At 43.6% G+C, this 16718-nt stretch overlaps 1 protein-coding gene across 1 annotated transcript in view; it reads right to left on the bottom strand.

Moving 5' to 3' along the window:
* LOC149369492 (uncharacterized) overlaps positions 1 to 15840 on the bottom strand; it is an 89191-nt gene extending 73351 nt beyond the window's left edge. The window contains exons 1-2 of the mRNA XM_089558859.1: positions 15731 to 15840; positions 5448 to 5600 (exon numbers count right to left, since the gene is read on the bottom strand). Coding sequence (XP_089414985.1) covers positions 5448 to 5570 — 123 coding nt within the window. The 5' untranslated portion in view covers positions 5571 to 5600; positions 15731 to 15840. The remainder of the gene's footprint in view (positions 1 to 5447; positions 5601 to 15730) is intronic.
* Positions 15841 to 16718: the final 878 nt, after the last annotated feature.

Here is a 16718-nt window from a genome sequence, read left to right as displayed (position 1 = left end):
ACTTGGGGTAGAAAATGTTATGTTATTTCCAATGTTATGGCTGGATGCGGCGCTGATGAATTAAACGTTAGTTAACCGGTAACATAAGTGCCTTGACAAATAGTCGCCCACACAGCTGGTGCCGTAGTTCAGTTGGTAGAACATCGGTCGCAGTGAGGGGAAACAGCGGGACCGGTTTGCACCGTCATTATGTGGTTATCGTGTTTTCTACTTTCTGTGAAGCTATGTCCTGCCTAGAGTAATTACTCGATTGTTCCAAACAATTTATAACAATACTGCTACTCTGATTTGCTTGCCTTGTTTTCAGAGATTGACTGCTTCTTTAATGTTTGCGTCCTAATCCCACCTTCATTTGCCGCATGTTATTTTTTATATAATCACACAATAACAATGTCATGAGTCTTGCCTACCCCTCTGCTATGGAAGTAGCTGAACACCCTGGCATGTGGCACCGACAGTTGAGGCCTTCACTCGCTCACCTACGGGTTCTGTCGACAGTTGATGCTGTGTATGTAGGTTGTGGAAGGCTGCTGCATTGTCTTTCATTGTGCCTCGCAATCAACCATACCAAGGAAAGGCAATATAAGCGAGGTGCACTTTTGTGAGCCATTGATAACGATCAAAAGACAAAGACCTAGCCTCTCGCGCGATGAGCGCATAACATTACGACACACAGCTTCTAAACCTAGTACAATGGTAATATCTACGTCACCTTATGCAGCGAAGGGCTCGAAGCAACGTGGGGCGTAACAAGAGCCGTGATGAACGGATGAGTGATATAGGTGTAAACTTTGAAACTGGTAGCGGCAGCTGCCATCATACTCGGTTTAGTTTTTAGAGATGTCCTAAAAAGATATATCAATTCGCCATTTTCTCGAAAAGCAATTTTATTTCTGCACTTCAAACCTTATATATCACTGCAAATTTATTCACACTGCTATTGTGATCTCTAAACTCAAGGGCTACAGGGAGTGTCATGGTGCCTGCATCGACATCCGGATGGATACCACCACATTCGAGCACAAGATGTTCCATCAGTTCTGCTGATTTACCACGCAACGCACATGTGCCATGCTTCCTGCGGAACGTCCCCAGTAAACGCCACGTCTCTGGCGAAGCCTTGCCACTTCCTCCTGGCTCTAAATATGGTAATTTGTTTTAGATAACCCTTTCATTTTTGTCATGGTCCTATGTACAGCCTTCGACATATCTGATAATATCGTGAGACTGACGACTGCTTGGCATACCAGCTCCTTCTAGGGGTAATGAGCAGGAGATCTGCTATAGTTGGCGCAAGCGCACAAAATGCCATCCAATGTGAGCGTCGTCTATTACGATTTTTCATTCACGAGAGCAGATTCTGTGCCATATTATGTGTTTCAAAAACAACGGTGTAAAAAAAAAACAGCCCGTGTATGACGGAGATGTGCGACACGAGTCCCATTTTTCCTATAGCGCAGTTTCAAGCCCTCGTGGTGGCTTAGTAGTAATGGCGCTCGGCTGCTGACCCGAAAGACGCGGGTTCGATCCCGGCCGCGGCGTTAGAATTCCGATGGAGGCAAAATTCGAGAGGCCCGTGTTCTGTGCGATGTCAGAGCACGTTAAAGAACCCCGGATGGTCAAAATTTCCGGAGCCCTTCGCTGCGGTGTCCCTAATAGCCTGAGTCGCTTTGGGACATTAAATGCCTTTAAATCATAAATCTACGGCGCAGCTTGTGTACGCCCCAGCAGATCGATTAGACACGTTTGCAATCCACACCTTTGTCTTTCATACTAATGGAGCTCACACATGCGGTGCGCAGTAAAGCTAAAAATAGACAAGAAAATACACTAGCACCCGCGAGGTACTGCCTCGAATGTCAATCTCTTTAATTTCAGTACACATCTGCGAAGTAAGAACCCAATTGCAAGGGGATATAATCAGCTATGTATGCCACCTTTGCCTTGTCTTGGAATCCATTCTGTTACACTTAAGGACCAGCGGTTATCTAGCGTTCGCCATACATGCCCTGCCTGAGCCCATTTCTTCTTCATGATTTTCATCCTGCGTTTTTTGCCTCACCCACTCCGCCCGCTTCCAATCTCTTACCGTTACACCTATCATTTTTTTCCATAGCTCACTGCGTCGTCCTTAACTTCAGCTGAACACTCTTTGTTAGCCTCCACGTTTCTGCCCCATGGGTGAGTACCGGTAAGATACAGCTGTTGTATACTTTTCTCTTGAGGGATATTGGTAAACTGCCATTCATGATATGAGAGAACCTGCCATATGCGTTCCACCCCATTACTATTCTTCTGGTTGTTTCCCTGTCATGATCCGGGTCAGCGGTCACTAGCTGCCTATAAGTAAAGGAATTCCCTTATTACTGGGGCACCTCGCTACCAGTTGTGAAGTGCTGTTCCACAATACAGTAACAAGGACCTATTAAATACAACGCATCTTTCGTAGACTTTATTCAAAAGGTCCGCCGCGGTGGCTCAGTGGTTATGGTGCTCGGTTGATGACCCGAAAGAAACGGGTTCGATCCCGGCCGTGGCGGTCGAATTTCGATGGAGGCGCAATTCAAGAGGCCCGCGTTCTGTGCGATGTCAGCGCGCTTTAAAGAACCGCAGGTGGTCGAAATTTCCGGAGCCCTTCCCTACGGCGTCTCTCATAGCATGAGTCGCTTTGGGACGTTAAGCGCCATAAACTAAACTAAATTTATTCGAATCCTCACACTAGTTATCTTGCATACAGATAGCGCGGAAGGGTGTGTTTTCTCCTGAAAGGTGCGGCGCAGCATTCGATGCTCATAATAAAGAAATCTTCATGCGCTGGAGCGAATCTTGCCGACTCTCACACCTTTACAATGCGCTCACAAGCGTCGCTGTCAACAGACGCGCGAGATTATTAAAAATCCGGAAGGCTGCAGCATCTTTGCCAAAAGTTCTCATCTGTCTTGTTCACTGGAAAAGTGGGCTAGGGGCACACGGGCCACGCTGCGGCCGCCTTCATCGGCGGCGATGACGACACGCGTAACCTGAACCTGTGCTATTGCTGCCTTCCTCGGGGCTATACTTGTCCTGATAGCAAAGAAGATGTAAGAGAATAGTGGTTCATTTTTTCGAGGACAGTATAGTGCATTTAAATTTACGCAATGCGCGTCTGAGTTCATACATCGTAATTGGCGCTCTCGCTTGAGGCATAGGTAAAAGAAATATTGTGCGGCAGTTTTTCGGCCTGCATCGCGGACCAGATGCGCAAAGAGGTATCACGGGGCCGACTTTTGATTTAGTGTTTCTAAACAGCAGCACAATGAAAGCCTTTCTCCATAAATTGCACTCTAGTGCGAAGAAAATTAATCGCCATTGGAGAAAAGTATAGTTTTAAATATTATAGCACGCTGGAATGGCTTTTGGCTCCACCAACCGGGGCTAGTCTTGGAATAGTACTTTCCGGATTCATATCAAAAATACGGAACAAGACCTATAGTTGGCTTTGCGTAAATGAGTAATTTCTTGGATGCAGAAATGTATTACACATTTCGACGTGCTTCTAGACACAGCCGAAAATTATAAAAATAGCTGTACGTCCCATTCTACGAATTTTATATGGTTGGTGGTGTGAATAAGCAGAGTTGTGCCATATTCATCCATTAAATCCAGACGAAGACAAGTCCCCTTGTCGAAACGTTGGCTCAAGCAACCTGAGGTTTTCCCCTCCCTTGTTCATTTTGTGATCGCCAAGGACCATCTACCACACCCTATCTCTACCATTAAATGGATAGTGGTTTACTCGCAAGTTTAGAATCGTTTTCGCATTGTACAGAAAAAGGTGAAAGGGTCATATGTCCGGCATTTTGGAGAAAATTTTTGAATATTGGAATAATGTAAGATACCCTTATGGAAATTCATGACAGTTGTGAAGTTAAGAGACAGGAAAATGGCAGAGTCGATTAAGAATCAAGCACGTGTTAAGGACATTTTAGCCGAAAACCAGAGGAAGAAATGGGCTTGGGCAGGGATTGTAATTCGAAGGGAAGATAACAAATTTAAGACAGAAAGCTGGGCTAGTTGGTGTTTGGAATGAGGATATAGTAGTAGCGCTAAAAAACGGGGACGAGGGTAGAAGACAGCACAGGCGCTAGACATCACCTACCTTCACTCTCGTACAAACCACGAATTTATAGGTGTCAATCAGAGCAAAAAAAAAACAACAATCGAATCGCATTACTGCACTTCCCGGTACAGGAACTTCAAATCTTTAGTACACAGATAAATATTTGGCTTGCTCACACACGACTGCCTTTCCATGTGAATAAGAAAGGCTTCCAATACCTCCCGCTCCTTCTGGTCTGCATTTACATGTATCTCACATGCCTGCTCAAAAAATGGGGTACAAGTCTTTTCATTATGCTTACATCGTTAGCAGTGTGCCGTCAAGTGTCCAGGGCCTAATATAGCAGCTGCCAGATTCTTGTGCTCCATCAGGCGAACATTGATACACCAGCCTGTTTGACTGATGTAGCATTTTCCGCAAGATAGCGGAATCCGATAGACCACATTGGTCCTGCAGGCCGTAAACGGCTTCCCATGTTTGATGGGGCATGGCACTTTTCTGTTGCTGTCATCATTGACAACTCTGCCAAGTTTTCTGAGTTTGTTGGGTGCAGTAAGCACTGCCCTGATATTGCCTTTCATGGCCACATTTTTAAGGCGGTGTGATGATGGAAGAGGCCTTTTTCCTGCAGTGGGCGTAGTCAACCTAATTATGTTGGTGGAAATATTGAGGGTAACGGTGCATTGCTGCGATGCTCGGTAAAATATTTCTTTTGAAGCTTTTCGATCGCTCACATCGAGTAGTCACTCGATGCCATAGTCACGACTGCCATAGAAAACCGATGGAGAACGTTTTTTCCGACAGCAAAATGTTAATAGAAAAAAAATGCAAACCTACCGAGAGGTGAGGTGCGGATATATTGAATTTTTTAGTGAAATCTTAAATCTATAAAAGTTTTTCGTAAACTATTTTTATTCAGAAAGGCTTTTGTCCAGAACTGCTGAGTATGGTGCGGGAAATTTGAGAACGAGCTGTGTCCAGCCACTCTGGTAGGATCAGCTGAACATAGGGACAAGCACAGAGGCAAAATATGACCAACAAAACTAAATTTCGCACGCAGGTGGCATCTGAAGGGCCCAAAAATACATGATTGTTTAAAACATTATACAAAAATTAAAAAAACAGACATTTTGGCTTTTTGATATGAGAAGAGCCGATGTGCACAGCTTGCAGATCAGGTTTCCGTGCTAATGCCCTTCTTTGCAGTGCGAGTAATGAGCTATGCAAAAAATTGACACTCCGAGTTGCCGCAAGATCCAACTGGTGCAGTTAGAACCACGAATGCGAGCTGTCCTCTTAAGCTTGGGGGAAATCTCATTACGCGGGACCGGACACGATGCCTGCTCACCAGTGCCATCTTGTCTGGATTATTGAGAAGCTTCTCTCGGGCCAGGTCGAAGAAAGAGCAGACGGGGACCTCGATGCTGGGGTGAGGCGAGTAGACGACGCCATATTTGATGAGGGCCTTCATGTTCCTCGGACACTCAGTGGCTTCGAAACTCTGTAACACAGAGACAGCATGCGTCAGTTCCTTGCCATGCGCGGGCAACCAACATTGCAGGGCGTGCTAGTCGTCTGGCAGGTTTTAGCAGAGTAATCAAGTGGTTCCGATGCGTCACGTGTGATACTGCGGAAAGGCTATTAGATGGTACCCTCGCTAAGATATCAAAATACGATGCTCTTTATCATCTCATAATTACCAAGGCATCGACAGCATAATTACGGTTCCGATTTTGGAAAAATGGTTCTGATTCAAAATTTAACGGCACAGAGAGACAAGAAAGCATGAAAAGTCACTGAATGGAATTCAGTTTTTCGGAAGTTCGGTTTTCCAGAATGACGGCGTATGCATGGGCTCTGAAGTAGCACCGTTACTTCCAACCGTGCTCCTCGCCTGGGTAGACAGGTTGACAGATATCAGGCGTGGAGGACTACTTCAAGATTTTTCGTTATATGTATGACTAAATCGTTTGCACTCATAAAGGATACATCAGTAGCAGGCTCGTAGCCGTACTGAAAGTCAAAATATCGATGTTGTGATCAAGTTTGGTTAGCGATTTTTGATTCAATATTGAGGTTTTTTACAGAATGCAGGCCCGGACAACCTTTTGCAACAAAACTTCTTAAGGATATGGTGCTCCAATTTCTACACTTCAGGCAGCTCCTTGAAGCTCACAGTGAGTGTTGACTATACTCCAGTCGATCAACTGTCTTTCTGAAACTATAACTCGGGACGCACAAAACTGGCGAAAAATTCTGTATGTTGTCATGCTCAAAGCCCGCAAGGTAGCATTTCATGTTATGAATGAATGAATGAATGAATGAATGAATGAATGAATGAATGAATGAATGAATGAATGAATGAATGAATGAATGAATGAATGGAAACATGTCGTGTCAAAATTCTCGATTTATATATAGTGGTTATACTTCCCATTCGATTTCTAGGTTATGCTGAACTTCTTGGGTACGTGAAGAAATGAGATGAATACAAAGAAAGAAAAATGAATGCAGTGGAAGCGTTATACACTGGTAATATGGTGATTGCTTTAAAGAATGTTGGAAGCAGATATTACGCTTACGTGATATTTTTCACCTCCTCAAAAATTTCGTGCCATCTGCCAGCAAGGGGAAACAAAAAGAAACGGGACAACCATAAAAGAAAAAACAGGGAAAGGTAGCCGGAAGACCATGCACCAGAAAACAGGGTGGCAACTCATTTAGGCATGGGGATGCTGACAGATTCTCCAGCACTGCAATGAAATCTGCTCTGTTAAATGCACCCTTTTTTCTTGGTGTAAAGGCTGCGCTTCAAAATTTGTTAAGGGGGCATTCCTGACGGCCATGACTATATCCATGACCATATTCATGACCATATCCTGACGACGTTGGCCACCACGGGCTGTGCCACACGCATATGGCAATATATTCGGGCCTTCCTTCAGGGATGCACGGCAGAACTCACCCGTGGGGATATCGCCTCCCAGCCTTTCCCCCTGCTTCACCCCTCACCGGGGCCGGTCCTATCACCGTTACTGTTTTAACATTTCCCGAGCGCCACTAGCTCGGATCCTTGCTGCTATCCCATTGCTGCCCCTAGCCATATACGCAGATGATATAACCCTCTCGACAACGGACAGACCCCTTCGAACAGCCCAGGAAATCCTGCAACTTGCCATAGACATCACTCCCACCCATGAAGCGAACACGGACCTCCATTGCTCTCTAACTAAAGCGGAACTATTATAGAGGAAATCCTTCCCCAGTGACCCTTCCCCCACCCCCCATTGAGCCACACATGTACAGGAATCCAGTTCCCATCGTGTCTCAAGTGAAGATTCTAGGCCTTCTCATTAAATAACGCACTCGATGCAACCGCCACCCTTCAGCTCTTGCAAAGACATATCAAGCAGGTCACATCAGTAATCAGGCGCGCTGCTCCACGCAGTGATGGGTTGTCTGAACGCCAGACCCTCAATATGACCAATGCATTAACCATTAGCCGCATTACGTACCACCTCCCATACAACATACTCACTCAGCGCCAAACACAACAGGAGGACAGCCTAATACGCACGGCGGTCACCTCCTCCTACGTCTTCCGTAGAAAGTTAGTACGGAACGCCTTCTGGCCACTGGTACCCGCAATACCGTGAAGGAATTAATAGAACCTCAACGCACCAACCAATTAGTGTGCTTCAGTAGCACGGAAACAGGCTCAGCGGCATAGCATGAGGCGCGCTGCTTAACACCCGTGCACGTTGAACACCGCTGAATGTGTAGGGTATTTGGCTAGCACGACTAGCAGAGGGCGGCGCCTTTCTTCACATTCTTCCTAGGGGTCTCTACTGTTTCGGCAAAAGACACCACTGACAGTAGTGATGCATGTATTACTCTACTTCGGTGTGCAGGGCTGTTCATGCTGGATGCAGATGAAATAGATAAATGGAGGATTTGTAAACGCTACTGATAAAATTAGCCATTGACTACTCAGCTGCTAATTCTCTGCCGGAGTATAGAATGTACTCGGCACATCGAAGGATTGATCTGTATAGCTCTCTGTAGAGTGTATAAAGTTATCTTTCGGCAATTGTAATTCTCATTGAACTTCTATTGCCATCAGCCTTGATGAGCCTTGAACCTATTATCAGCCTTGAACCTTCGATATCGACGTTTTGCCATATACAAAATGTCATCATGGGGAGAATGACAGTTCTGTTGTGACGTATCATGTCTGACTTCCGATAAATGTAAATTGAATTTTTTATTCCTTATAATGTAGAATTGATAAGAAAGAGGTAGAAAATAGGAGCTCCGCAGCCAGTCTGTCCCGGATAAAGACTTTTACTGGTGTTAAATACTCTGTAACATTGTTCCCATATACAATGACACTCAACATTTTTCCTAAATGCAGGAAGCTTAAACGTGTACTCCAAAATTTGTTACGCACCGATGCCGTTGGCATTTTGGATACGTTAGAAGGCTTCTTTCCCAACTTCCTCTGTCTTTCTGAGACATGTCCTGTCGACCGCTTATGGTTACTCTTCAAGAATTTGGTGTTCAAGCATACAAATGATTTCTTGCCATGTGCTAAAAAATTGCACATAACACAAATCCCTGGATTTACAAGATTGTGGGCTTAAATCCGAAAAAAAAACTTAGAAAACAAATCCGGAAGTTCCCCTCTGCTTCTAATATGCTCAACCTTTCAGACATGCACCTCCAGCTGAAGGAATGCATAAGAAAAGAAAAATACAATTATCATAATGTAACCATGAAACCTTTCCTAGTCCCATCGCCTGCCAAGTTCTGGCGGCATTTCAAGCCCAGAAGAAGCCAATTCTGTTGGATGTGTATCGACGGTGCGATTGTGACTGACAAGTCAGAACTTGCGAATGCATTCAACGAATTTTGCTGTTCCATATTTAGATTTTACGACGGCGGAAGACAACATTTTACATGTCATGGTAACAATACCGCTATCAATGATGTATCTATATGTGAACAAGGCGTCACCGGTTTTACTGAACACTGATACAAAAAAGGCGCACGGAAATGAAGACATTCCAAACACCTTCCTGCAGAGGTGCGCAAAGTGGTGCTCCAAATGCTTATCGGCTATTTTTAGAGCATGCTTTGCTCAAGCAGCGCTTCCAGTTGACTAGAAGTATGCGAAAATTGCACCCATACCGAAGGCGGAAGGCGAATCATTCCTGGCAATCCTACCGACCAATTTCTCTGTTGAGCGCAAGCGCCAAAATACTGGAACATATTATTTTCTAGCACATAACATTTTTCCTGCAGGAGCACAATTTGAACGATTCCTGGCAGCACGGCTTCCGAAGGAGTGTATCTAGAGTAACTCAACTTATAGAGGCAGTGCATAATTTTTCACCAGCAATCGATAAACAAAGCCAGATAGATATTTTTTTTTTAGATTTTCAAAAACCTTTTGACGGCGTGTCCCACTCAAAACTGCTATTAAAAGTGTAATCCATACTTTTGAACGACTGAACACATTGCTTGCATAGATTGCGGCTTATCTCTACTCTAGAAGCCAATGTGTGGAAATTTTGTATGACTAGGAGCCATCATTTTTGTATTACTAATTAGTTTGCAGCACTGTACATTTTTTCGTTTGAAATTTATGTAACCACTCCCCGCTATAATGTCTCTAGCCCTGAGGGTCCACGAAATTAATTAATTAATTAATTAACTGTGCTTCTTGAGCCCCTTTTCTGTCTAGTTTTTATTAATAATTTAGTTAGAGTCGTACCCGTGAAAATAAAACGTTTCGCTGATGATTTTATTATTTATTAAGAAATTAAAAGCTCGAATGATCAATCTATACCGAATTCTTCTTTAGATAAAATTGAGAACTGGTGCTCAACGTTATAAATGAAAATAAACCGGAAAAAACAATAACAATGACGGTAACACGCAAAAGAAAACGCCTCATATTTAACTATTACTTCAATGGACACCCATTAGCCTCCATTAAAAGCTCAAAATAATTAAGTGTAATCGTTACGCCAGATCTCATGTGGAATGAACATATTTCATACATTATAAAAAAGGCTACGCCGAAACTTTGTTACATGAGAAGAACCCTGCACAATTCTACTCAAGAAATAAAACCCCTGCCTTCAAAACTTTTATCACACCCGTTCTTGAATATGATTCTGCAATCTGGCATTTTACACTCAGTTAAACGTTGCCAAACTGGAAAGCATAGAAAGGCAGCTTGATTCATCTATAGCTAATATAGCCGGTGTACCCCAGCAACTACAGTTGTGGAAAAAGGTAATTTAGAACAACTATAATTGCGCCAGTATTATGAACGCATGAAATGCATGCATCTACTCTACTATAGCAGCCTTGGTACAGACAGTAGCATTTATATCGAACCTGGTATATGGTGATGTACACGGTCAAACATTCGAAAAAAATTAAAAGAATCTATGTGCCGAATAGATGCCTTTTAAAACTCCTTTTTTTTTTTTTAGAACCATCCGCCAGTCGAACGCTCTGCCTTCTGACGCTGCGGAATGCCTGACTGCCGAATCTTTCTTTTCAAGACTGAAGTGCATACGTTAACTCAACCTAAGCGTTTTGGTGCTTCAGGTGTTATTACTTCACTCATTAATCTTTGTGGTGGGCTTCATGTGTTTGCTGACGCAACAGCACATGTCTTCCTTTAGTGTTCATCTGCGAAAGCGAGCTGCTCATTCCCGTGTTCTCGTGTTATGAGTCAGCCTTGTTTCTATATGCCTGAACAGCGCAAGCTTGCAGAAATAATTTTTATTTCTTCTTTTTTTTTCTTTTTCTTCCTGACTGTTTATCTGCTCAAGCAGGCGGAGGGCACTACTGCTGTTATTATCAAGTCTTGGTGCACTTTTGTCTGGTTTGTTGTACTTTCTTCACAATGTATGCTCCCTCCTGCCAAAGGCCTTCTGCGAACGCTGGCAGTACTTTTGGAATAAATAAATAACAGTCAAGGAAACAGCAAATATAATGAACAGGAGTCTTTGTTGACTCAGTGGAACATTATATTAGTTTCGAAAAAAAAACACACACAGCGTCCATCTATGAGTGAGTGTTTTTTAGGGATAAAAAGGGAACGCGAACTCAAGTACAAAGGTCGTCTACAACTCTGTAATTGCGTATACCTGGCCCCTTTCCGAGCAGAAGAATGATAAAGCATGCCTCGTCAAGTAAGGATCAGCAACGGTTTTCCTCTGGCGACCCTATGCACTGTACCCGCTTATCGTTCCTGATTTCGAGGAATTCTGTCTGGTGCAAACCGATAACACCTCTTCGTTTTGTAGCGAGGGCTTTATCGTCCACTAAGTGTGATCTTGCGTACAAAGTCGTTGCGTGGCTTGATCCGAAGACGATAACGAATTGCTGGCAAAAGCGATGTGATTGTGTTGCTGACATCTTCGTGCTCTCTGCACGGGACAGGCATTTTCATGTTGTTCCGTTTTTTTGCTCATCTACTAAAGCATGGAATGGTTTTTGACACCGTGCTTCTGATCAGAAATGGCAAGCGAACATGGCCTCAATATCGAAGCGAAGTTGACTACGAAACTAATGCCGCAGCTGGTTGAGAACTTGTATAGCAAGCGGTGGTAAATAAGATACTAAATGGACATCATAAAAGCATTTATGTAAGGATGAAGATTTAGGAGTGTTCTGAATAAGAGGAACTTGGAAACAACACCGGAGCGCGATGAGACACGAAAGGTCCTCTCAAACTAGTACAAGTGCCTTGGGAATGAAATCGATTCGTCTGTTTTTGACTCAGACTCAGCTGCGACTCAGACTCAGTTGCGAAGGTATCTATTCTTTGTGGATGTCACCTGACATACATTGTTGCATGGCTTCCATCACGCCCATGAAATCTTGTTGCGCTCTCTTCCGACAGTGCATTCGACTGCGTGGCCTACTTTTTGATTTACTCGGCACAAGGTGAGTCTAGCCCATTCTGAGGCAAGTGAAAACAACATCGAGGAATAGAGTACAACACTAGCCACGTTTTTCCTTCTGAAAAGTCGCTCTTTCTCAGCGATAAAAATCTCGTACAGCACTCTCTCGAGCTCGTGTAAAGGGCGTTACGGTCAAATTTTACGATTGGCTAACCGTAGTATTTCTTGAGATCGCACTGAGCACCAGGTGAACTTGAGCTTTTAAGTGCCGCTGAAGTTTCCTGGCGCATACCAATCTGCCGCGCCTCTGTCATCACTGAGAGGGCCGCTACGATCGCAGCAGCTCATTATGAAACATGCAGCAGTTCTCGTAAGACAAGCAGGTACCAGAAACCACCGCGACACTCACAGACCACGCGAAGAATATAAATGCTCCTTGTGCCCTCTCGTTTCACTGCCGATGTAAGGAAATCGAAAGGAGACGTGTCCAGAATTCCTCGACATCAATTTCAATTCTGAGGCAACTGTGAAATACTTTAAGGCAGCGCCATGAAAATATTGAAGGTAGTGGTCCATCCTTCCGATGTGTAGCAAAATATTCCTTTTAAAGTTTGACCATCGCTCGCCTCATATAGTTCTCAGGGGTGCTTTTGTTCGGAGTTCACCACGTGGCATATTGTGCGTTTGATGGTCTTGATTCCGCTCGACCAATGCTCGTTGCTCTGTTTGTTCACGTGATTGTGATGTATATATGTTTTTCGTTTTTCAATAAAAAATTCAGTTTCGAGTCAGCGCTCGTCTTTGTGTCCTCTTGCTTTGTCTGTCGTTTTGTTTCGCGCTGTTCCCTCACACGATGATCATATAGTTAAGACTGCCGTATGAAACCAAAGAGGAACGTTTTTCGTTATTGCAAAAATATAAATACCAAAAATGCTAGTCTGCGGAGAAACATCTGCAGACGTATTGATTGTTTCGTGAAATCTTAAGATGTATGATAAAATTGCGCTAATAAACTGCTTCCTGTTAAAAAATTCGCTTCTCCAGGATTTCAGGCCATGACTGCCGCGGTTCCTTGCTTCTGTTGTAAAGCCGGTGTGGGTAGCAAGATTTTCAGTCTGTGGAATGTGATCGAGTCAATTTTTCCCCTTTTGGCACAATGTAGAGAGGTAAAAGTGGCACGAATCGATATCAGGTACACTTCTCTCATGGCATGCTGAATTTTACTCAAAATTGCTACTGCTTACTGAACACTTACAGCGGATGTGCCACTATACAACATTCAGTAAATAAACCAGCATGCGCTGTTTTCATTACCGGTTGCAAACCTAATTCCTTGCCTGTGTCTCTTTGGGGACTCGCTGCGTGTAACTTAACGTGTAAATAATATTTATGTAAGATGGCACGCTGTCGCAATAAAAAAAATTCTTCCCAAGCTAAGTTGACCTGATCCTACGATGAAAATGGGGTTCCGGGAAAACGCCACCGGAGAAGCTGGCTCGTATAGAATCTCCCCGGAAAAAAAGCGTCCCCATTTTCGAAGTAGGAAAAAGTGTTTCAAACGGCTGCCACGAACGTCCCATAACCCCCTGTGATTTCAGCACATGCTTCGCATGCTGAGAATGGGGGTGTTGCGATCCCCAGTGCCGCCGGGCACCCACTGGTTTTCTAATCTGTACAAGCTTTCCCCTGTCTTGGTGCTCACGTTATCTTATGTTACATGCAATACCGTTATGTTGCTCGACAGTAGATACTTGTACCCATTCGTCCTGTGCTACACGTAATTGCTGCAGAGGTGCTTTATAGTGGACCGTCACCCAAGACACTAATGCCAGAAGCAATCCGAGAAATAATTGAAATCGGTGCCTCAGGCGGAACAATTGCCGACGAGGAAATGTGGGTCCAATCCCGCCTTTACATTCTATAGCCACCAATACCCCCCCAGACAGACACACACGCCACCGGGAGGCGTCAGAATCGGAATCAGAAATTATTACAACATCACATGGTACGTAAGCTACGGGTAGAGGCAAAAAGCCTTCTGGACGCTTCACGAGATCTACATCGTTATGAGAAACGCTATCAGAAATAGCAGTGATGATCACATCATTAAGAAAAAACAAAACATTGGGAAAATATTGAAGAAAAAATTAACGAAAATATATAGATGAAAAAATTGACAACTTATATAATCTGCTTCACAATAAGGAGATACATTCTGAGTTAAGAGTAGTAGGTAAATAGTATTTTAACATATGTGGTCCGTAGTTTCTTAGGGTACAAGATGATACGCAGTGGTCAGTGCTAAACCTTGTATAAGCTGATTCGTTATGTTAATGATGCAGGGTCTTTGAGATATGAGTCATTTCTCGATATGTCGCTGCGGTAGAGTGAAGTATGAAATTCTGCAAGGCTGTTACAGGTAGAAGTTTTAATTTATCGAAGATTGGTTTTGTGAGGGTGTCAGATTTACCAATGGCAATGCTGCATATTGTTTATTCTTGTCGTATTGTTAGTTTGAGTTGTAGTGCCCAAAATTACGAAAAATTAACTAAATATGGAAAAGAACAATGACGCTCAGGCTTTTTTACTTTTGATGTTAACTCTATCTTAGAGGAGCCAACGAGTAGGTTGAAGTTAGTATTTATGATCTTGTTTCCAGGGCGAAATGATGCAGATTTTGTGTTGGAGGTGCTAAGAGCCAATGAACTTAAAATACTCCTCTTGTTTGGCAAATCGAGTAGCTTATTAGCTTTGTCTTGCAGTCCGGATAAGGACGGTCCAACGAAAACCAAACTCTTGTAAACGACGTAAATTACGGCCTGTGTAGTTGTTTCGATGTTTACTATGTTAATGCATCTGTTGAAAAATAAGGGCCCATAATGAATTGCGGAACGCCGTACCGGACTGCCTTTAGCTCAGACTTAAATTCATTGATCTGCACCTGCTGCTCACGTTTACACAAGTAGCTTCTGAAAGAGACCAAAAACTACTCCGAAATCTATAATATTCTAGTTTTTCAGTAAGAGTTATGTGGTTAATGCGACCAAATGTCTTGGAGAAGTCGTCAAAGAATGCAAGCATGTACTCTGTGCGCTCAAATGCTTCCAAAAGTAATTGTTTCTGGAGGAGTAGTTGCACTTTCTGTGGAGCGTTTTTTAGTGAGTCCGAACTGACAGTATGCAATGATCTTTTATTTGTTTAAAACGTTGCCCAATCTCTCATGACTTAGTTTTTCAGCGCCCATAGAAAAAAACAGGAAGAATTGATTGTTATTAATGCAGCCTCAATCGCTCCCTTTAAATATGACAGAAGCTCTAGTAACCTTTACGCTTTAGAGAAAACGCCTGTCAAAAATATCAGATTAATATTGCTAATAAGGACAGCCACTATTACAGTCTATTGCCAATTATTTCAACTTTTATCAATATTTTTGATTGCACGCTGCTGCACACGTCGTCCTCCATCATTGAAAACTACACTAAATCAACACATTGTGTTATTTATTACAGGCTACACTAAAGAGTATGTGATCTACACGCACGTAAAATGCCAATATTGAAGAAAAGTTCACATTCTGTTCTATCGTGTTTGCGTACCGAAATAATGTACTCAGCAACTTTCGTATACAGCGAAAAAAGCAACCCCGAATAAATATGTCTGTATACGTATAACATGACACAGTACGCCTTTCAAGAACACATACCTCTTTATGGGACGCTCCTTCCGTGCTCCAGTGGTAATCCAGTGGTAATGTACTCGACGGCTGCGCTGCCGACGACGGTGACGAAGCCTGATAGGCGCCGCATTACAAGCCTGAGCAAACAGAAGAGGCCGTTGACAAGATCCTTTTACACCTGGAACGATCGCTCTTATCTCGGCAAGTCGATAAGGCGTGATGACACAATTACCGTCAGAACACTGACAACGCTTCACGCTTGTCGGCGGTGTCGTACACTGATATGAGGGTTCCCAGGGGCTCCAACCTTTTCCTCTGCTAGGCAACGCACAAAAGAGGCAACATGGCAGCCAGGCTCGCCTTTCATGGGCATGCTTTCTGTAGTGTTTGTATCACGATAAGCAAACGGCGAACTCACGGCCACGTGCCGGTGTTTGGGCACCGCCCCCTCGCCTGTCTGTATCTCGATAAAAGCACATGCGTGCTGGTTTGCACGGGCAGTCGTCAACCAGCGGGACGCGTGGTCTGACGGCCGGCTGACAATAAACCCGAGTTCTTGGTACACATCGGCTACAGTGTCGTTTCCCTTCGCAAGACACGACACTTTCCTTCCTTGGGTGGCGTCTTATCACCCCGGTGATTGTAGGAATTGGGGAACACTTAACAGCTCAGCTGTTGTACTTCCTGGCCCGTAAAGTTTATGAACCGATGAATATTCACTCGCATCTAATTATTCGCGGCCTCAGAACTGGTGATTTATAAGCATTAGATTAGAAACTTATTTATTAGATAGACATATCGTGGTGTTCGTGGCTAACGCATTTTCTGATTTTAAGGTTACTAACATAGGTGTCTCTCAAGGATCGATTCTTGGCCCTTTGCTCTTTTTAATCTACATTAATGATCTGCCTGACGCTCTTACTAACACTCATTGTGTATTATACGCGGATGACACTACAATTTCTTCTTGTGATAAATGTATAATCTCGCTACCTGCCAAATTAAATGCCTCTTT

Source organism: Amblyomma mixtum, chromosome 1 (assembly GCF_055824585.1).
Source record: "Amblyomma mixtum isolate Tamu chromosome 1, ASM5582458v1, whole genome shotgun sequence".
NCBI classification, from domain to species: Eukaryota; Metazoa; Arthropoda; class Arachnida; order Ixodida; family Ixodidae; genus Amblyomma; species Amblyomma mixtum.
Note: the sequence above shows the minus strand (reverse complement) of the source record. Positions and strands in the feature narration are given on the sequence as shown.